Source organism: Branchiostoma lanceolatum, chromosome 5 (assembly GCF_035083965.1).
Source record: "Branchiostoma lanceolatum isolate klBraLanc5 chromosome 5, klBraLanc5.hap2, whole genome shotgun sequence".
In the NCBI taxonomy this organism is placed as follows: Eukaryota; Metazoa; Chordata; class Leptocardii; order Amphioxiformes; family Branchiostomatidae; genus Branchiostoma; species Branchiostoma lanceolatum.
The window spans coordinates 17,463-40,443 of record NC_089726.1 but is presented as its reverse complement, the minus strand read 5'-3'; the positions used below and the strand labels follow the sequence as shown (position 1 = coordinate 40,443).

At 45.0% G+C, this 22,981-nt stretch overlaps 1 protein-coding gene and 1 long non-coding RNA gene across 2 annotated transcripts; both read left to right on the top strand.

The window, feature by feature from the left end:
• Positions 1-27: 27 nt before the first annotated feature.
• Positions 28-17,695, top strand: LOC136434293 (dual serine/threonine and tyrosine protein kinase-like). The gene is made up of 11 exons (XM_066427009.1): positions 28-257; positions 1,143-2,306; positions 3,493-3,600; positions 5,466-5,593; positions 6,527-6,610; positions 7,404-7,532; positions 7,807-7,984; positions 12,328-12,484; positions 13,082-13,328; positions 15,927-16,176; positions 17,489-17,695. Exons 1-11 carry the CDS (start codon positions 128-130, stop codon positions 17,671-17,673), a joined length of 2,760 nt encoding a protein of 919 aa, XP_066283106.1. The 5' UTR covers positions 28-127; the 3' UTR covers positions 17,674-17,695.
• A 1,062-nt stretch (positions 17,696-18,757) lies between these two features.
• Positions 18,758-22,433, top strand: LOC136434292 (uncharacterized). Its single transcript, XR_010755730.1, has 2 exons — positions 18,758-20,037; positions 20,468-22,433. It is a non-coding gene; the product is annotated as an uncharacterized lncRNA (long non-coding RNA).
• The last annotated feature ends 548 nt before the right edge of the window (positions 22,434-22,981 follow it).

Below are 22,981 nucleotides of genomic sequence, written 5' to 3'. Positions count from 1 at the left end.
TTTTGTTACTTAAAACGATTCGGCGAGTACACAAGTGCCGAATCGGGTGTTGACGTTACTGCAGACGACACAGCGAATAGGGTATGGTCGAAGGTGCTGCTAGCTTTACTCCAGACTGTGAGCCAAGATGGCGGGAAGTCCTTTAGCTTACGAGTTGTCGAAGTTTTGTAAATATTCCCGACAACTTCGGCACACGCTGAAGGACACGAGGAGCGCGTTCGGCGACGTGGAGCGGTGCGGGGGCTTCTGGGACGGCGGTGAGTGGCTACAGACCGACGTTAGCGCACGCCGCTGGGCATGACGCAACAGAAGTTATGTTGTCATGAACATTAACTAACGTTCAAATAACATTCACTCCAGCTCCGAGCTATCATGCTGCTCCTAGGGACTTTCCGCGTACGGTCCCCTCAGCACGGACAGAGGCAGCCTCACTAGCTGTGTGTCAGCTCGGTTCCTGTTGTTTAATAGCTCGGTTCTTTCCCGAGGGGGGGGGGGGGGTCCTGTCAAAACTAAGGCGACCTTTCAGCCCAGGACGGGTGTTGCCCCCACTTGTTCCGGCGTGTCACACACAATAACTGACTGACTCAAGAAGTAGTAGCAGTATCCAAGTATTCAAGTAGTAGATTGATGAATAAATAAATACAGTCTGAATCAAAGCTTAACTGTAATTGCCAACACAACGAATTGGACTTAACCCAAATTTATCAGCTACAGTCTTTGTCAAAGAATTAGCAATCCACTGCTTCTGTGACGTCAGGTTATACAGATAGGACACGTGACTCAGTAAGTAGTGGATCATATTTTGCAGGAAGTCTATGGCGCCCCCCGTCCACTACTTACCGAGTCACATGATGTCCTAAATGCATATAAACGTGATGTCACAGAAGCAGTGGATTGCTCATTCCTTGAGAAAGACTGTAGCTGATCAGTCAAAAATTTGGGTCCAATTTGTTGTGTTGTCAATTACAGTTTAACTTTGATTCGGAATGACTTCTACCAAATCAGATGAACTTTCAAGTGAAAATAGATATAGTTACTGTAGTACAGTACATTGATAAATAAATAGATAAAAATTATAAGTCCTACATAGCTGCAGTGTTTTGTTGATTTGTTTATCTATTTACTTGTTTATTTGTCTGCAGACTTGCAACACTCCTGGCGGGAAGAAGAGGACTACATCCAGTCGGTGATCACGCGGCCACCGTGCCTCGTTATCCTGGGCCAATCGTGTTACGCGAAAGCCTCGGTTGTTAACGAGCTGTTTGGGGAGGCGGTGCTGCCCACGCTGCAGGGGTCGGAGGTCAGCCCCAGCTGGCGCATGCTCAGGTTCAAGTTCGGCCCCAGTCGGACCCTGCGGCTGACCCTGCCGGACAGTTTTGAGCTTGTGGACTCGCTGGCTGCCTATGAGCAGGACTGGACGACCGTCCCGCGGGCGGACCTTGAGCTGCACGGGGAACATCGCACCGACGTCGCGCTGGCCTCGGCCGTGGTGGAGGTCGTTCTGAACCACAGCCTGCTGAAGGACGGTGCAGAGGTCGTCGTGTCGCCCTCAAACATCCTGGGACTCAACACGAAACAGGTTTTCTCCAAGTGCACAGAAGACGTGTTGCCCGTAGTTCTATACGCAGTGAACCACGAACGGCTCTCGGATCAGGACGTTCAGGAACTGGCGGACATCAGAGCCGGTTTTCCCGAAACCCCCATTTTCTTTATCAGGACCAGAGATTGTGAAAGAGAACAGACGACAGCAGAACCCACCCTGCTGCAGCAGCTTTCTGGGATGGGTTTCCAGGTCCTGCCATCAAACAGGCACTCAGGGTCGTCCAACACAGCACAGCCATCTAACAGGCACTCCGGGTCGTCCAACACAGCACAGCCATCTAACAGGCACTCCGGGTCGTCCAACACAGCACCACCATCGAACAGGCACTCGGGGCTGCCCGGCACGCCATCGTCGCGGCGCCTGCCCCCGTCGCGGCTGGTGGAGAAGTTTGAGCAGTTCCCCAGCCTGCTGCTGTTTGTGCGCGGGGTTCTGCAGACCCACCTGGTGCGCGCCGCCTGCGTGCTCTACTCCGCTCACACCCGCTGTCTGCAGCTCTTCATCGCATCCGCCTTCGACATGGCGCGAGACATCATGATCACCCCCCGCCGCATCGAGTACGCACGGGCGCGGGAACGCGAGCTCTACGACAGCCTGGTCGCCATCTCCGACAGGAAACAGGACGAGATAAAGAACCTCATCAGGGAAACGGTCACGAACATCCGCGAAGAACTCCTGGCCGATGCTGCAAGTTACTCCTTCATAGGTGTGTGTCTGTGTGTCACAACGTGTGTGTGTCACAGTGTGTGTCAGTGTGTGTGTCACAGTGTGTGTGTCACAGTGTGTGTCAGTGTGTGTGTCACAGTGTGCAGCGTTCGAAATACCCCTCTGCAATCTGCAAATTGCATAAAGATTTTCAAGATTGCAGAAGAAAAATTAAACAATCTGCAATTTTGCAGAAGAAAAAAATCAGAGTCAGGAATCAATGGCTCTCAATTCAGGAGATTATATAGACTTACTAGTACTAAGTAAAGTAGCGGCGCTATAAATAAACTGAAGTCCACAGCACCGCGCAAGATGGTGGCGTTTCGGTGCATATCGACTGCCTGGTGCTACTTGAGGTCATTTTTTCGGGGGGTTTCGACACTTTCCGTGATAACTTCGGGGACGAATCATGTGAGAAAATGTCAAATTCGTGCATTTTCATCAACCCTCGCTAATCTCCGCGGTCACGATCTCGGGGTCGGCAAAAGTCGGGAAAACAATTCCCGGATGTTTGTAGCGTAAACATCTTCAGAGCTCAAACTCGGGGCATGGGCACGATGACAGAAGGAACGAAACGGTGGTCACTACATTAGCCCGTGGTGCTTGAAGTCCAGATGGCAGCGATGAAGTTGAGAACTACCCGGATAGATATTGAGCACCGCCTTGTGGGGAAAAGGCGGAACATTTTCTCCTGTGCCGACACAGTGGGGAGGGGGCACCCACGTGAAAAACTAACATCGCCGGGCCGTATCTGGAGTCTCCCCGAAAGTCCGATGTTTGAAATCGATATCAATGTTTCAGTTTTATACAAAAAACTACACAGAGGCCAAGATTTGCGTAAGGGCATTTTATTTTGAATTTTAAACTTTTTCTCGGTTTTCGTCATGTTTTCTGTGGGCCGTGGCTGTGTCATAGCCTCCTGTGCAGGCTTCCTATAACGGCGACATATATATAAGGAGGGGGGGGGGGGGGGAGCTCTAATGCCGGCAAAAAGAGTGTGCATGTCATTCCTCTTAAAAACTTTGCTAGTGATAATCAAAGATAGAGTGAGAGAATAAAGAATTACAGCAATGTTGCAAAGTATTTCTACCACTGGTGTGTGTGTCACAGTGTGTGTGTGTATGTGCTATATTGACTGCAGAAGTTGTGGATTGACCTTTTCCTGATGGATTGCCTGTCCCATCCAGGGGTGGACCTGACAGACTCTGGAGAACTGCTGGACTCCAAACAGCTGCGGAGCTGCACATCGCAGATCCAGGACCTGGTGCTAAACAAGCTCAACACAGCTGTGGCAGGTACGCACAAACAAACAAACAAACAAACAAACAAACAAACAAACACATCGCAGATCCAGGACCTGGTGCTGAACAAGCTCAACACAGCTGTGGCAGGTATGCACAAACAAACAAACAAACAAACAAACAAACACATCGCAGATCCAGGACCTGGTGCTGAACAAGCTCAACACAGCTGTGCAGGTACGCACAAACAAACAAACAAACAAACAAACAAACAAACACATCTCAGATCCAGGACCTGGTGCTGAACAAGCTCAACACAGCTGTGGCAGGTACGCACAAACAAACAAACAAACAAACAAACAAACACATCGCAGATCCAGGACCTGGTGCTGAACAAGCTCAACACAGCTGTGGCAGGTACGCACAAACAAACAAACAAACAAACAAACAAACAAACACATCGCAGATCCAGGACCTGGTGCTGAACAAGCTCAACACAGCTGTGGCAGGTACGCACAAACAAACAAACAAACAAACAAACAAACAAACACATCGCAGATCCAGGACCTGGTGCTGAACAAGCTCAACACAGCTGTGGCAGGTACGCACAAACAAACAAACAAACAAACAAACAAACAAACACATCTCAGATCCAGGACCTGGTGCTGAACAAGCTCAACACAGCTGTGGCAGGTACGCACAAACAAACAAACAAACAAACAAACACATCGCAGATCCAGGACCTGGTGCTGAACAAGCTCAACACAGCTGTGGCAGGTATGCACAAACAAACAAACAAACAAACAAACAAACAAACACATCGCAGATCCAGGACCTGGTGCTGAACAAGCTCAACACAGCTGTGCAGGTACGCACAAACAAACAAACAAACAAACAAACACATCGCAGATCCAGGACCTGGTGCTGAACAAGCTCAACACAGCTGTGGCAGGTACGCACAAACAAACAAACAAACAAACAAACAAACAAACACATCGCAGATCCAGGACCTGGTGCTGAACAAGCTCAACACAGCTGTGGCAGGTACGCACAAACAAACAAACAAACAGACAAACAAACAAACAAACACATCGCAGATCCAGGACCTGGTGCTGAACAAGCTCAACACAGCTGTGCAGGTACGCACAAACAAACAAACAAACAAACAAACAAACAAACAAACACATCGCAGATCCAGGACCTGGTGCTGAACAAGCTCAACACAGCTGTGGCAGGTACGCGCAAACAAACAAACAAACAAACAAACAAACAAACACACAAGCACATCGCAGATCCAGGACCTGGTGCTGAACAAGCTCAACACAGCTGTGCAGGTACGCACAAACAAACAAACAAACAAACAAACAAACACATCTCAGATCCAGGACCTGGTGCTGAACAAGCTCAACACAGCTGTGGCAGGTATGCACAAACAAACAAACAAACAAACAAACAAACAAACACATCGCAGATCCAGGACCTGGTGCTGAACAAGCTCAACACAGCTGTGGCAGGTACGCACAAACAAACAAACAAACAAACAAACAAACACATCGCAGATCCAGGACCTGGTGCTGAACAAGCTCAACACAGCTGTGGCAGGTACGCACAAACAAACAAACATACAAACAAACAAACAAACACATCGCAGATCCAGGACCTGGTGCTGAACAAGCTCAACACAGCTGTGGCAGGTATGCAAGTGCTGTTGTTGTACATGAATGTTACAGGGCAGCTGATTGGTTCTGTGTTGTATGTTACAGGGCAGATGATTGGTTACAGGGCAGCTGATTGGTTCTGTGTTGTATGTTACAGGGCAGCTGATTGGTTACAGGGCAGCTGATTGGTTCTGTGTTGTATGTTACAGGGTAGATGATTGGTTACAGGGCAGCTGATTGGTTCTGTGTTGTATGTTACAGGGCAGCTGATTGGCTCTGTAGACTGTCTGAGAGAGAGTTTCGTCGGCACCTTGGCCAGATGTATCCAGAGTCTAGAGAAGGACGGGGGGGATGTGGAGGACTGTGTTGCAAGTGTTCATCTTAAGCAGGTACAAATTAAAGGAACAATCAGACAAGCATCTTAAGCAGGTACAAAATTAAGGAACAATCAGACAAGCTTAATGTTCATCTTAAGCAGGTATAAATTAAAGGAACAATCAGACAAGCTTATTGTTCATCTAAAGCAGGTATAAATTAAAGGAACAATCAGACAAGCTTATTGTTCATCTAAAGCAGGTACAAATTAAAGGAACAATCAGACAAGCTTATTGTTCATCTAAAGCAGGTACAAATTAAAGGAACAATCAGACAAGCTTATTGTTCATCTAAAGCAGGTACAAATTAAAGGAACAATCAGACAAGCATCTTAAGCAGGTACAAAATTAAGGAACAATCAGACAAGCTTATTGTTAATCTAAAGCAGGTACAAATTAAAGGAACAATCAGACAAGCTTATTGTTAATCTAAAGCAGGTACAAATTAAAGGAACAATCAGACAAGCTTATTGTTCATCTAAAGCAGGTACAAATTAAAGGAACAATCAGACAAGCTTATTGTTCATCTAAAGCAGGTACAAATTAAAGGAACAATCAGACAAGCTTATTGTTCATCTAAAGCAGGTACAAATTAAAGGAACAATCAGACAAGCTTAATGTTCATCTAAAGCAGGTACAAATTAAAGGAACAATCAGACAAGCTTATTGTTCATCTAAAGCAGGTACAAATTAAAGGAACAATCAGACAAGCTTATTGTTCATCTAAAGCAGGTACAAATTAAAGGAACAATCGACAAGCTTATTGTTCATCTAAAGCAGGTACAAATTAAAGGAACAATCAGACAAGCTTATTGTTCATCTAAAGCAGGTATAAATTAAAGGAACAATCAGACAAGCATGTACATCCATGCATATGTACAGGACTGGTACAGAAACGCTTTGTACCATTTTTGCTTGTGTCATGACTGTTTGTTTGTTTGTTCCCAGGTGCTGAACGCTGCGTACCAGGTGGAGGTCACCGTGCACAAAAGCGCCTCGCTGTTGCGGGTTCTCTGGGAGAAAATGAAACAGGTGGGAACCTCTGAACTCTAACCTCTGACCTGCAGAGTAGTGTCATGTGGTTTTTTCCCTCGCCATGACTGTTTATTTGATTGTTTGTTTCCCAGCTGGTGCCATGTTATATGTAATGCCTGTTTGTTTCCCAGCTGGTGCCATGTTATGACTGTTTGTTTCCCAGCTGGTACCATGTTATGACTGTTTGTTTCCCAGCTGGTGCCATGTTATGATTGACTGTTTGTTTCCCAGCTGGTGCCATGTTATGATTGACTGTTTGATCGTGTCCCTACTAATGCCAGGTTATGACTGTTTGTTTCCCAGCTGGTGCCAGGTTATGCCTGTTTGTTTCCCAGCTGGTGCCATGTTATGATTGACTGTTTGATCGTGTCCCTACTAATGCCAGGTTATGATTGTTTGTTTCCCAGCTGGTGCCATGTTATGACTGTTTGTTTCCCAGCTGGTGCCATGTTATGATTGACTGTTTGTTTCCCAGCTGGTGCCATGTTATGATTGACTGTTTGATCGTGTCCCTACTAATGCCAGGTTATGCCTGTTTGTTTCCCAGCTGGTGCCATGTTATGACTGTTTCCCAGCTGGTGCCATGTTATGATTGACTGTTTGATCGTGTCCCTACTAATGCCAGGTTATGACTGTTTATTTCCCAGCTGGTGCCATGTTATATGTTATGACTGTTTGTTTCCCAGCTGGTGCCATGTTATGCCTGTTTGTTTCCCAGCAAGTGCCATGTTATGACTGTTTGCTTGATCGTGTCCCTACTAATGCCAGGTTATGTCTGTTTGTTTCCCAGCTGGTGCAAGCTCTGCCGTGGAACGCGCCCAAAAGGGTTGATGCTGACTGGAAGAAGAAGGTTGCATCGGACATGCTCGGCAGTCTGAGTGAATCTCGCCTGGCACGGAGCATGTGTGCTCAGTTCAAGGTCAGGGGTGACATTTTCCTCAGTTCAAAGTCAGGGGTCAAAGGATCTTGCCGTAAATCGGACCGGCTGTGTACTTGTGTTGTTTGTTTGTTTGTTTGTTTGTCCCAGGACTGTCTGAGTGTGTCACTACATATTCTTTGTTTGTTTGTCGTAGGACCGACTGTGTAGTTCCATGTTGTTAATTTGTTTATTTGTTTGTTCCATGACCATTGTTTATTTGTTTGTTTGTTTGTCCTAGGACCGCCTGTAACTACATATTCTTTGTTTGTCCCAGGACCGGCTGTGTAACTCCCATGAAGCCTTCACCTCCTCGCTGAAGCAGCTGGAAGTGCAGCACTGCGGCCGGCTGGAGCGGACCGAGGAGCAGCGCATGAAGCTGAGGAAAGTTTACGCCCCGACGCTGGCCCACCTGGCGCTGGAGAGCACGTCTCTACGGGACGTCATTCTGCACGGTAAGGCTTTATCACACTCTCACACTAGGAGATTATCACTCTCTCACACTAGGAGATTATCACACTCTCACACTAGGAGATTATCACTCTCTCACACTAGGAGATTATCACTCTCTCACACTAGGAGATTATCACACTCTCACACTAGGAGATTATCATTCTCTCACACTAGGAGATTATCACACTCTCACACTAGGAGATTATCACACTCTCACACTAGGAGATTATCACACTCTCACACTAGGAGATTATCACACTCTCACACTAGGAGATTATCACTCTCTCACACTAGGAGATTATCACTCTCTCACACTAGGAGATTATCACACTCTCACACTAGGAGATTATCATTCTCTCACACTAGGAGATTATCACACTCTCACACTAGGAGATTATCACACTCTCACACTAGGAGATTATCACACTCTCACACTAGGAGATTATCACACTCTCACACTAGGAGATTATCACTCTCTCACACTAGGAGATTATCACTCTCTCACACTAGGAGATTATCACACTCTCACACTAGGAGATTATCATTCTCTCACACTAGGAGATTATCACTCTCTCACACTAGGAGATTATCACACTCTCACACTAGGAGATTATCATTCTCTCACACTAGGAGATTATCACACTCTCACACTAGGAGATTATCACACTCTCACACTAGGAGATTATCACACTCTCACACTAGGAGATTATCACTCTCTCACACTAGGAGATTATCACTCTCTCACACTAGGAGATTATCACACTCTCACACTAGGAGATTATCATTCTCTCACACTAGGAGATTATCACACTCTCACACTAGGAGATTATCACACTCTCACACTAGGAGATTATCACTCTCTCACACTAGGAGATTATCACACTCTCACACTAGGAGATTATCACACTCTCACACTAGCAGATTATCACACTCTCACACTAGGAGATTATCACACTCTCACACTAGGAGATTATCATTCTCTCACACTAGGAGATTATCATTCTCTCACACTAGGAGATTATCACACTCTCACACTAGGAGATTATCACACTCTCACACTAGGAGATTATCACTCTCTCACACTAGGAGATTATCACACTCTCACACTAGGAGATTATCACACTCTCACACTAGGAGATTATCACACTCTCACACTAGGAGATTATCACTCTCTCACACTAGGAGATTATCACTCTCTCACACTTGGAGATTATCACTCTCTCACACTAGGAGATTATCATTCTCTCACACTAGGAGATTATCTCACTCTCACACTAGGAGATTATCACTCTCTCACACTAGGAGATTATCACACTCTCACACTAGGAGATTATCACACTCTCACACTAGGAGATTATCATTCTCTCACACTAGGAGATTATCTCACTCTCACACTAGGAGATTATCATTCTCTCACACTAGGAGATTATCACACTCTCACACTAGGAGATTATCATTCTCTCACACTAGGAGATTATCTCACTCTCACACTAGGAGATTATCACACTCTCACACTAGGAGATTATCATTCTCTCACACTAGGAGATTATCTCACTCTCACACTAGGAGATTATCACTCTCTCACACTAGGAGATTATCACACTCTCACACTAGGAGATTATCACACTCTCACACTAGGAGATTATCACTCTCTCACACTAGGAGATTATCACTCTCTCACACTTGGAGATTATCACACTCTCACACTTGGAGATTATCACACCTGGGTTCACCCTTAGTAATAGCCTCTGGCTAGTTGGGAACCCTGGCAACATGCCAAACCAATCAATAAAAAAATAAAACACTTACGGTAGGGCATTACATTTACACTTACGGTAGGGCTTTGCATTCACGGTAGGGCTTTTCACTCACGGTAGGGCTTTACACTTACAGTAGGGCTTTACACTTACAGTAGGGCTTTACACTTTATGATGGTAGGGCTTTACACTTGCAGTAGGGCTTTACACTTATGGTAGGGCTTTACACTTACTTACTTATTACATGCTCACTGGCCCACCTCGTTTGTTTATCAGCAGGGAGATCGGCTGTCGGCAGTACGGGGTGGTTTACATGTGTATGCGTGTGACAGTTTATTTGTTGATCAGGAATGCCACAGCTCAGGCGGGAGATCGGACGCGGCCAGTATGGGGTTGTGTATGCCTGTGACAGCTTGCTTGTTTGTTTGTTTGTTTATCAGGAATGCCACAGCTCGGTAGGGAGATCGGACGCGGCCAGTATGGGGTGGTGTATGCCTGTGACAGCTTGTTTGTTTGTTTGTTTATCAGGAATGCCACAGCTCGGTAGGGAGATCGGACGCGGCCAGTATGGGGTTGTGTATGCCTGTGACAGCTTGTTTGTTTGTTTGTTTATCAGGAATGCCGCAGCTCGGTAGGGAGATCGGACGCGGCCAGTATGGGGTGGTGTATGCCTGTGACAGCTTGTTTGTTTGTTTGTTTATCAGGAATGCCACAGCTCGGTAGGGAGATCGGACGCGGCCAGTATGGGGTTGTGTATGCCTGTGACAGCTTGTTTGTTTGTTTGTTTATCAGGAATGCCGCAGCTCGGTAGGGAGATCGGACGCGGCCAGTATGGGGTGGTGTATGCCTGTGACAGCTTGTTTGTTTGTTTGTTTATCAGGAATGCCACAGCTCGGTAGGGAGATCGGACGCGGCCAGTATGGGGTTGTGTATGCCTGTGACAGCTTGCTTGTTTGTTTGTTTGTTTATCAGGAATGCCACAGCTCGGTAGGGAGATCGGACGCGGCCAGTACAGGGTTGTGTATGCCTGTGACAGCTTGTTTGTTTGTTTGTTTATCAGGAATGCCACAGCTCAGTAGGGAGATCGGGAGAGGCCAGTACAGGGTTGTGTATGCCTGTGACAGCTTGTTTGTTTGTTTGTTTATCAGGAATGCCACAGCTCGGTAGGGAGATCGGGAGAGGCCAGTATGGGGTTGTGTATGCCTGTGACAGCTTGTTTGTTTGTTTGTTTGTTTATCAGGAATGCCACAGCTCGGTAGGGAGATCGGACGCGGCCAGTATGGGGTTGTGTATGCCTGTGACAGCTTGTTTGTTTGTTTGTTTATCAGGAATGCCACAGCTCGGTAGGGAGATCGGGAGAGGCCAGTACAGGGTTGTGTATGCCTGTGACAGCTTGTTTGTTTGTTTGTTTGTTTATCAGGAATGCCACAGCTCGGTAGGGAGATCGGACGCGGCCAGTATGGGGTGGTGTATGCCTGTGACAGTTTGTTTGTTTGTTTGTTTATCAGGAATGCCACAGCTCTGTAGGGAGATCGGGAGAGGCCAGTTCAGGGTTGTGTATGCCTGTGACAGCTTGCTTGTTTGTTTGTTTGTTTATCAGGAATGCCACAGCTCGGTAGGGAGATCGGACGCGGCCAGTATGGGGTGGTGTATGCCTGTGACAGCTTGCTTGTTTGTTTGTTTGTTTATCAGGAATGCCGCAGCTCGGTAGGGAGATCGGACGCGGCCAGTATGGGGTTGTGTATGCCTGTGACAGTTTGTTTGTTTGTTTGTTTATCAGGAATGCCACAGCTCGGTAGGGAGATCAGGAGAGGCCAGTATGGGGTGGTGTATGCCTGTGACAGCTTGTTTGTTTGTTTGTTTGTTTATCAGGAATGCCACAGCTCGGGCGGGAGATCGGACGCGGCCAGTATGGGGTGGTGTATGCCTGTGACAGCTTGTTTGTTTGTTTGTTTGTTTATCAGGAATGCCACAGCTCGGTAGGGAGATCGGACGCGGCCAGTATGGGGTGGTGTATGCCTGTGACAGCTTGTTTGTTTGTTTGTTTATCAGGAATGCCACAGCTCGGGCGGGAGATCGGACGCGGCCAGTATGGGGTTGTGTATGCCTGTGACAGCTTGTTTGTTTGTTTGTTTGTTGATCAGGAATGCCACAGCTCTGGCGGGAGATCGGACGCGGCCAGTATGGGGTGGTGTATGCCTGTGACAGCTTGTTTGTTTGTTTGTTTATCAGGAATGCCACAGCTCAGTAGGGAGATCGGACGCGGCCAGTACAGGGTTGTGTATGCCTGTGACAGCTTGTTTGTTTGTTTGTTTGTTGATCAGGAATGCCACAGCTCGGGCGGGAGATCGGACGCGGCCAGTATGGGGTGGTGTATGCCTGTGACAGCTTGTTTGTTTGTTTGTTTATCAGGAATGCCACAGCTCGGTAAGGAGATCGGACGCGGCTAGTACAGGGTTGTGTATGCCTGTGACAGCTTGTTTGTTTGTTTGTTTATCAGGAATGCCACAGCTCAGTAGGGAGATCGGGAGAGGCCAGTACAGGGTTGTGTATGCCTGTGACAGCTTGTTTGTTTGTTTGTTTATCAGGAATGCCACAGCTCGGGCGGGAGATCGGACGCGGCCAGTATGGGGTGGTGTATGCGTGTGACAGCTGGTCTGGCCGCTCGTCCCTCGCGGTGAAATCTGTTGTGCCTCCAGACGAGAAGCACTGGAACGACCTGGCACTGGAATTCCACTACACAAGGTACGTCTCATATTGGAGTTTCACCACACGAGGTCTCATATTGGAGTTCCCATTCATGGTGCACAAGGTTATTTTCCCCCTCAGGAAGCTTTAGAATGCCCCACCTAACTGAAATGTGTCTAAAACTCCAAATGTGCAAGGGCAAAACACCCCTTCACACCAACCAATCTGCCCCCCTTGCAAATTTTCCCCAGAAAAAAAAACCTGCCTAAAGGTCCAGCTTTCCAAGGAGAACAAAAAATGTGCATTTCCAAACTCTAGTAAAAATTTGTTACCTTTGCCATGCTTTGCTCTGTAATTGACCCCTAAATGCTGTCCCATAGGCTGACGGCATGTTCCCATAGGCTGACGGCATGTTCCCATAGGCTGACGGCATGTTCCCATAGGCTGACGGCATGTCCTGTTGACATGTGTCAGGTCTATCCCTCAGCACGAGAGGATCGTGATGCTGGGAGTGCTAGTGTTAGCGTTAGCGTAAGGGTTAGTGTTACTGTTAGTGTAAGCGTTAGCGTTAGTGTTAGCGAGAGGATCGTGATGCTGTGAGCGTTAGGGTAAGGGTTAGGGTTTTGCTGATGACATTTTGTTGACGTGTTGCAGGTCCATCCCTGAGCACGAGAGGATCGTGATGCTGCGAGGCTCGGTGATCGACCACAGCTATGGCGGGGGCTGCAGCCCGGCCGTGCTGCTGGTGATGGACAGGCTTCAGCGCGACCTCTACGCCGCCATCAAGGCCGGGCTTGACGCGGTGAGCCGGCTGCAGGTGGCGCTGGACGTGGTGGAGGGGATGCGCTACCTGCACAGCCAGGGGCTGGTGCACAGGGACATCAAGCTGAAGAACGTGCTGGTGGGTACAGGGGGGTCTGGGACAGGGGGGGTCTGGTACAGGGGGGGTCTGGGACAGGGGGTCTGGTACAGCCAGGGGCTGGTGCACAGGGACATCAAGCTGAAGAACGTGCTGGTGGGTACAGGGGGTCTGGGACGGAGGGGTCTGGTACATGGGGGGTTGTGGACAGGGGGGGTCTGGTACAGGGGGGTCTGGTACAGGGGGTCTGGTACAGCCAGGGGCTGGTGCACAGGGACATCAAGCTGAAGAACGTGCTGGTGGGTACAGGGGGTCTGGGACAGGGGGGGTCTGGGACAGGGGGTCTGGGACAGGGGGTCTGGGACAGGGGGGGGGGGGGTCTGGGACAGGGGGGGGTCTGGGACAGGGGGTCTGGTACAGCCAGGGGCTGGTGCACAGGGACATCAAGCTGAAGAACGTGCTGGTTGGTACAGGGGGGTCTGGGACAGGGGGGTCTGATAGAGGGGGGTCTGGGACAGGGAGTAGATGGTACAGGGGGGTCTGGGACGGGGGGTCTGGTACAGGGGGGGTCTGGTACATCCAGGGGTTGTGACACATGGGGGGGGGGTTCTTACATGGGGAAGAGACTGTTGGATGCGACTGTTGGATACGACTGTTGGATGAGACTGTTGGGATGAGACTGTTGGATGAGACTGTTGGGATGAGACTGTTGGATGAGACTGTTGGATGAGGCTGTTGGGATGAGACTGTTGGATGAGACTGTTGGGATGAGACTGTTGGATGAGACTGTTGGATGAGACTGTTGGGATGAGACTGTTGGGAAGAGACTGTTGGATGAGACTGTTGGGATGAGACTGTTGGATGAGACTGTTGGATGAGGCTGTTGGGATGAGACTGTTGGATGAGACTGTTGGGATGAGACTGTTGGATGAGACTGTTGGGGTGAGACTGTTGGATGCGACTGTTGGGATGAGACTGTTGGGATGCGACTGTTGGATGCGACTGTTGGGATGAGACTGTTGGGATGAGACTGTTGGATGAGACTGTTGGGATGAGACTGTTGGATGAGGCTGTTGGGATGAGACTGTTGGGGTGAGACTGTTGGGATGAGACTGTTGGATGAGACTGTTGGATGAGACTGTTGGGATGAGACTGTTGGGATGAGACTGTTGGGATGAGACTGTTGGATGAGACTGTTGGATGAGACTGTTGGGATGAGACTGTTGGATGAGACTGTTGGATGAGATTGTTGGGATGAGGCTGTTGGATGAGACTGTTGGATAAGGCTGTTGGGATGAGACTGTTGGATGAGACTGTTGGATGAGACTGTTGGATGAGACTGTTGGATGAGACTGTTGGATGAGACTGTTGGATGAGACTGTTGGATGAGGCTGTTGGGATGAGACTGTTGGATGAGACTGTTGGATGAGACTGTTGGATGAGACTGTTGGATGAGACTGTTGGATGAGACTGTTGGATGAGACTGTTGGGATGAGACTGTTGGATGAGACTGTTGGATGAGACTGTTGGGATGAGACTGTTGGGATGAGACTGTTGGATGAGACTGTTGGATGAGACTGTTGGGATGAGGCTGTTGGATGAGACTGTTGGATAAGGCTGTTGGGATGAGACTGTTGGATGAGACTGTTGGATGAGACTGTTGGATGAGACTGTTGGATGAGACTGTTGGATGAGACTGTTGGATGAGACTGTTGGATGAGGCTGTTGGGATGAGACTGTTGGATGAGACTGTTGGATGAGACTGTTGGATGAGACTGTTGGATGAGACTGTTGGATGAGACTGTTGGATGAGACTGTTGGATGAGACTGTTGGGATGAGACTGTTGGATGAGACTGTTGGATGAGACTGTTGGATGAGACTGTTGGATGAGACTGTTGGATGAGGCTGTTGGATGAGACTGTTGGATGAGGCTGTTGGATGAGACTGTTGGATGAGACTGTTGTGATGAGGCTGTTGGGATGAGACTGTTGGGATGAGGCTGTTGGATGAGGCTGTTGGGATGAGACTGTTGGATGAGACTGTTGGGATGAGACTGTTGGGATGAGACTGTTGGATGAGGCTGTTGGGATGAGACTGTTGGATGAGACTGTTGGATGAGACTGTTGGATGAGACTGTTGGGATGAGACTGTTGGGATGAGACTGTTGGATGAGACTGTTTGGATGCGACTGTTGGGATGAGGCTGTTGGGATGAGACTGTTGGGTGAGACTGTTGGATGAGACTGTTGGATGAGGCTGTTGGGATGAGACTGTTGGATGAGACTGTTGGGATGAGACTGTTGGATGAGACTGTTTGGATGCGACTGTTGGGATGAGGCTGTTGGGATGAGACTGTTGGGATGAGACTGTTGGATGAGGCTGTTGGATGAGACTGTTGGATGAGACTGTTGGGATGAGACTGTTGGATAAGGCTGTTGGGATGAGACTGTTGGATGAGACTGTTGGATGAGACTGTTGGATGAGACTGTTGGGATGAGACTGTTGGATGAGACTGTTTGGATGCGACTGTTGGGATGAGGCTGTTGGGATGAGACTGTTGGGATGAGACTGTTGGATGAGACTGTTGGATGAGACTGTTGGATGAGACTGTTGGGGTGAGACTGTTCTGTTATTTTGCAGCTGGATAAGAAGAATCGCGGGAAGATTACGGACCTGGGGTTCTGCAAGCCGGAAGCCATGATGAGCGGGAGCATCGTGGGAACTCCGATCCACATGGCGCCGGAGCTGTTCACGGGGAAGTACGACAGCAGCGTGGACGTGTACGCGTTCGGCATCCTGTTCTGGTACGTCTGCGCGGGAACGGTCCGACTGCCGCACGTGTTCGAGCAGTGCGCCAGCAAGGACCATCTCTGGAACTCTGTCCGAAAAGGTAAGGACCATCTCTGGAACTCCGTCAGAAAAGGTAAGGACCATCTCTGGAACTCCGTCAGAAAAGGTAAGGACCATCTCTGGAACTCCGTCCGAAAAGGTAAGGGCCATCTCTGGAACTCCGTCAGAAAAGGTAAGGACCATCTCTGGAACTCCGTCAGAAAAGGTAAGGACCATCTCTGGAACTCCGTCAGAAAAGGTAAGGACCATCTCTGGAACTCCGTCAGAAAAGGTAAGGACCATCTCTTGAACTCCGTCAGAAAAGGTAAGGACCATCTCTGGAACTCCGTCCGAAAAGGTAAGGGCCATCTCTGGAACTCCGTCAGAAAAGGTAAGGGCCATTTTTGGAACTCCATCAGAAAAGGTAAGGACCATCTCTGGAACTCCATCAGAAAAGGTAAGGGCCATCTCTGGAACTCCATCAGAAAAGGTAAGGGCCATCTATGGATCTCCGTCAGAAAAGGTAAGGACCATCTCTGGAACTCCATCAGAAAAGGTAAGGACCACCTCTGGAACTCCGTCAGAAAAGGTAAGGACCATCTCTGGAACTCCATCAGAAAAGGTAAGGACCATCTCTGGAACTCCGTCAGAAAAGGTAAGGACCATCTCTGGAACTCCATCAGAAAAGGTAAGGACCATCTCTGGAACTCTGTCAGAAAAGGTAAGGACCATCTCTGGAACTCCATCAGAAAAGGTAAGGACCATCTCTGGAACTCCATCAGAAAAGGTAAGGGCCATCTCTGGAACTCCATCAGAAAAGGTAAGGGCCATCTCTGGAACTCCGTCAGAAACACTTGAGCAACCGGTCCAGGTTCAATGTTATGATGTAGGACAGGGAAAGAAAGTGCTGGAGTGAGGGTTGATTCAATGTTATGATGTAGGAAAAGGAAAGTGCTGGAGTGAGGGTTGATTCTCGTGTCAGGATATCTGTCTTGTCGGTACCCAAGTGCTAAGGGGATAGGTCACTGTTTGTTCACCTGTACATGTTGCATCAGGGTCGGTGTTTATGATAATTTTTTATACTCCTGTATTGTTGACTGCAGAACAGCTCCCTGAGTTTGTTGACGAGTCTGAAGTCGATGTTATTTACCCGTATCAATGTTATTTACCTGTATCAATGTTATTTACCTGTATCAATGTTATCTACCTGTATCAATGTTATTTACCTGTATCAATGTTATTTACCCGTATCAATGTTATTTACCTGTATCAATGTTATTTACCTGTATCAATGTTATTTACCTGTATCAATGTTATCTACCTGTATCAATGTTATTTACCTGTATTGTTTGTTTGTTATTGTTTATATGTAGGTGCCCGTCCGGAAAGGCTGCCCCAGTTTGATGACGAGTGTTGGGCGCTGATGGCAGCCTGCTGGGCAAGGGAGCCGACCGCACGCCCATTGCTAGGCAACGTCCAACCACAGCTGAGGAGAATCATGGACAGGTTCACGAGTCGTCATGAAGCCCCTTCAGCAGGAACCATCCCCGGATCTTAGTGGGGGGAGGGGGGTGGAGAGGGGGGAGGGGGGTGGAGAGGGGGGAGGGCGTGGGGATGGGGGAAGGGGTGGCCAAGGGTAGGGGGTGGACGGGGAGGTAGCATTGAGCTGGAGGACCTTCATCGTGGGGAAGGGTACTCTAAAACCCTTACACGTTGCACGTAAGCACGTCGACTACCTACCTACCTAAAACTGGGATATGGCCATTCTTGAATCTTGCTGTTGTTGACTCCAATCAGAACCAGTACAGTTGCAACAGTGGATGATATTCAACATTTCCTTCGAGGAAACCATTTCAAACACTGGGGTCTCCCCACACGAGTTATGCAGGGCATTGTAACCCCAGCCTTGATGATGTGCACCACCCCCCCCCCCTCCTATTCCCAAGCAGCCCTTCCCACCCTCTGTAATCATAGTAAAAGAGATTTTCCAAAGATCGCAAATGAGCACTAGTGGTTTGGGCTGTGCAGTAAATATGTTGCATGGGTATATCTATGCATGCCTAAATATTGTACTTGAGCTGAGCTGGTTCCTATGACAAGGACAATGGAGGTATTTAAGAAATATTATGGTACCTCAGCAAGGCCCCTTAGCTTCACTACCACAAGCAGAATGAGTTTGGCAAAGCCCATGTGGGGCACAGCTACATGTAGTTAACAATAATCATATGTATTAAACATGTGGGGCACAGCTACATGTAGTGAACAATAATCATATGTATAAAACACGTAGGATTCAGGGCCAAAAGTGAAGCAGATGTTCTGCAGCTGCTCATTCCTTCCAAGAAAGACATTGCCTGTAAGATTCAACTTTCCTTTTATATGTGGTAGGGAGGATTGATGTAATGAGGAAGCCAATGAAATAATTTGTCTAAAAGTACCTCAGTCTATACTTTGTCTTTTTTGCTGCAGTGTGTTTGGTTCAGGCTACACAGACACACAAACAGACAGACGCACAAACACACACACAGAGACACACACACACACACACACACACACACACACGAACACACACACACACACACACACACACGAACACACACACAGACATACAAAGAAACGCACCCGTTACTGAAGAAACCTGCTACACTACCAAAAATGATTTTTCTTGTTTTTTCTAGTTTTCTTGTTTTTACTTAATTCGTGGACAAATTTTCTTGAATGAAGAACTTCCATGAAAATGATAAGAATAAATAAGAAAAGCACAAGAGACCATTCCAAGAATCTTGTCTTGTAAATTCTCACAACAAGAAACATTTTCTTATTTTTCTTAAATAAAGAAATAATTTCTATAAAGGACTTTCTCTCATAAGAATTTTCTAGAAATTCAAGTTAAAAGTTCTTGTTTTTCTTGTATGGAGAATCTATTTCTTGCCATGTATAAGAAAATACAAGAATTTTTCTCTCCCCTATCTTCTTTATCTGGTAGTAAGAAAAAACAAGAATTCAAAATTATGAAAACAAGTAACAACTAGAATTTTATTCTTGAGTGTTCTTTATTTTCGTATCAAGAAACCTTGAGAAAGAAATTGCTGTTTTTCTTGGGATATCTAAGAAAATAGAAGAATTTTCTTCTTGCCTTTCTTGAGGTATCCTGCTTAGAAAAACAAGAATTTTCAAGATATTTAAACTACATGACAAAGTTCGAGTCATAACTAGAATAATGTTCTTGAATGTTATTGATTTTTGTATCCAGAAACTTTGAGAAAGAAAGTCTTGTTTTTCTTGGGATGTTTAAGAAAATAGAAGAATTTTCTTCTTGCCTTTCTTGAGGTATCCTGCTTAGAAAAACAAGAATTTTCAAGATATTTAAACTAGAAGACAAAGTTCGAGTCATAACTAGAATTATATTCTTGAATGTTCTTGTTTTTCGTATCAAGAAACTTTGAGGAAGGAAATTCTTGTTTTTCTTGATAATAATACTTTAAGAAATACAAGAAATACTTTGAAATTTTTATTTGAACTCGTATAATATAATGGTTGTTTCCTGGCTAAGATGAGGCTATTGCAGGAAATAGAAGCCAAGTTAAATTTTCTTTAAAAATCTTGATTGTTCTAGCAAATATCTGCATAAAATTTTGACCAATGGCAACACTTGCCATGTGATCATTTCCTAACTCCTGATTGGTGTATTCAAATGCTACAGGCAGTTGACAGCAGGGCCAAAGCTCTGAGAAGTTCATGCCTTCAAGCGCTGTTAACTTCTAGTTCTATTTTGTATTAATTGAAGACTCAAGTCGGTTTCAAAGTCAAAACCCAGGTACAAGAGAACATAATTTTTTTTTATACAAGATGGGGATCATGGTCTGAGCCTGCAGCAGATGCCAAATTTTGCACGGAAACACTGGATAGCAGTATGGAAAAGGTAAGTGCCCCCCTCCCCACCCGACTGTATGAAAATCAGCTCAACTTTATTTATTATATTAAAAAAAAGGAAGTTAAAGGGCCCCAGGATGGTTTAATCATCAAAAGCATCAAGCATTAGAGATAATGATAAGTATAGCCTCTTTGGGTCCAACTCGAAACATCTTTTTGGCCGACGAATTAATAGATTTTAATCAAAAAGCGATCCGCATACATTGGAAGATCATACATTCCACCACTGAGGGGTGGACTATTTTAAACGTATTGTTTCTGGAAAACATATATAAGGATAAGTTAAAGAATGATAAAACATATGATGTGTTTTGTGAAGAAATCATTTCAATTGGAACTTTCACATCTAGAAGCTGGAAGTTAGTTAGCTCAACTCAGAAAGTAAAAATTAATGACATAGTCTTCATTTTTTCCCCCAGATGTTGGAAGATCATTTGAATGCCAATGGGAATGCCACTGTCAACAGAAATGGGCTTGAAGGGTTTGGTTTCCATAATCGAAGATGATCATCTGTTAACACTGACAAGTCTGATGAGGCTGCTCTATACCACCGTCCAAGACGATAAAGAATTATATACATGTATTATGAAATATATCATATGTGATAAATCATATAGCATGTTAATTACATAGCAGTTTGTAATCTTTATGTTCTTTCAGTTTCAGTAGGCTTTGTATCAAAATTAGTTTTGGTATTTGTACAACAAAATTGTATATTATGTATATAATTATACCTATTACTTTTGAAAAAATACACTGTAAAGCTTTGTCAATGACATTTCTTTATACCATAGTCCACAATTTACAGAAATATTAAGCCATCAACATGTCATTTTAACTGTAACTCTTGGAGTGAGATTCTTCTTGTAAGAACATCAGTCTTACAAGTAAGAAAACATTTCTAGGTAGCAAGAATTGTGTTCTTGAAGTAAGATAAGTATTCTTGTTGTAAGAAGATTAATCTTAGAAGTAAGCAAACATTTCTTGACAGCAAGAATTGTGCTCTTGGTGTAAGAAAAGTATTCTTGGTGTAAGAATATTAATCTTAGAAGTAAGAAAAAAATTCTTGGCAGCAAGAATTGTGCTCTTGATATAAGAAAAGTATTCTTGTTGTAAGAAGATTAATCTTAGAAGTAAGCAAACATTTCTTGACAGCAAGAATTCTGCTCTTGATGTAAGAAAAGTATTCTTGGTGTAAGAATATTAATCTTATAAGTAAGAAAAAAATTCTTGGCAGCAAGAATTGTGCTCTTGATATAAGAAAAGTATTCTTGTTGTAAGAAGATCAATCTTAGAAGTAAGCAAACATTTATTGACAGCAAGAATTCTGCTCTTGATGTAAGAAAAGTATTCTTGGTGTAAGAATATTAATCTTATAAGTAAGAAAAAAATTCTTGGCAGCAAGAATTGTGCTCTTGATATAAGAAAAGTATTCTTGTTGTAAGAAGATCAATCTTAGAAGTAAGCAAACATTTCTTGGTAGCAAGAATTCTGCTCTTGATATAAGAAAAGTATTCTTGGAGTAAGAAGATTAATCTTAGAAGTAAGAATACATTTCTTGGTAGCAAGAATTGTGCTCTTGATATAAGAAAAGTATTCTTGTTGTAAGAAGATCAATCTTAGAAGTAAGCAAACATTTCTTGGTAGCAAGAATTCTGCTCTTGATATAAGAAAAGTATTCTTGGAGTAAGAAGATTAATCTTAGAAGTAAGAATACATTTCTTGGCAGCAAGAATTGGGCTCTTGATATAAGAAAAGTATTCTTGTTGTAAGAAGATCAATCTTAGAAGTAAGCAAACATTTCTTGACAGCAAGAATTCTGCTCTTGATGTAAGAAAAGTATTCTTGGTGTAAGAATATTAATCTTATAAGTAAGAAAAAAATTCTTGGCAGCAAGAATTGTGCTCTTGATATAAGAAAAGTATTCTTGTTGTAAGAAGATCAATCTTAGAAGTAAGCAAACATTTATTGACAGCAAGAATTCTGCTCTTGATGTAAGAAAAGTATTCTTGGTGTAAGAATATTAATCTTATAAGTAAGAAAAAAATTCTTGGCAGCAAGAATTGTGCTCTTGATATAAGAAAAGTATTCTTGTTGTAAGAAGATCAATCTTAGAAGTAAGCAAACATTTCTTGGTAGCAAGAATTCTGCTCTTGATATAAGAAAAGTATTCTTGGAGTAAGAAGATTAATCTTAGAAGTAAGAATACATTTCTTGGTAGCAAGAATTGGGCTCTTGATATAAGAAAAGTATTCTTGTTGTAAGAAGATTAATCTTAGAAGTAAGCAAACATTTCTTGGTAGCAAGAATTGTGCTCTTGATGTAAGAATATTAACCTTAGAAGTAAGAAAACATTTCTTGGCAATAAACAATCTTTACTCTTGATGTAAGAAAAGTGTGCTTATTGTAAGAAGATCAATCTTAGAAGTAAGAAAGCATTTTCTAGGCAGCAAGAATTATGTTCTTGAGGTAAGAAAAATATTCTTTGTATAAGAAGATCAGCTCTAAAGTATTTCTAGACGATAATAATTTTTGCCCCTGAAGCGAGAAAAGGATTCTTGATGTAAGAAAACATTTCTCAGCAATAAGCATGTTTGGTCTTGAAGTGAGGAAAATATTCTTAGTGTAAGGACCTAAATCTTGAAAATAAGAAAGCAGTTTTAGATCTTTAGAAGAGAAATGTATTCTTGCTATAAGAACATAAAACTTAAAGGGAAGAAAACCTTTCTTGGCAGTAAGAATTTTGGTCTTGAGATAAGAAAAGAAGTCTTGGTGTAAGAACCTAAATCTTAGAAATAAGAAATTAGTTCTTGCTATCAAGAATTTTGGTCTTATGCATTCTTTTTGAAAGAACATAAAAGCTAGCAGTAAGAAACCATTTCTAGGCAGTAAAGTTTTGGTCCAGAATACCAGCCTTTAAGTGAGAAATTAAT

Excerpts from the sequence above, each read along its gene's own strand:
- LOC136434293 (XM_066427009.1), top strand. The coding sequence starts at position 128 with ATGGCGGGAAGTCCTTTAGCTTACGAGTTGTCGAAGTTTTGTAAATAT. Across the intron at positions 3,601-5,465 it reads GCTCAACACAGCTGTGGCAG|GGCAGCTGATTGGCTCTGTA; the intron begins GTACGCACAAAC and ends TGTATGTTACAG. Across the intron at positions 7,985-12,327 it reads ACGGGACGTCATTCTGCACG|GAATGCCACAGCTCGGGCGG; the intron begins GTAAGGCTTTAT and ends TTTGTTTATCAG.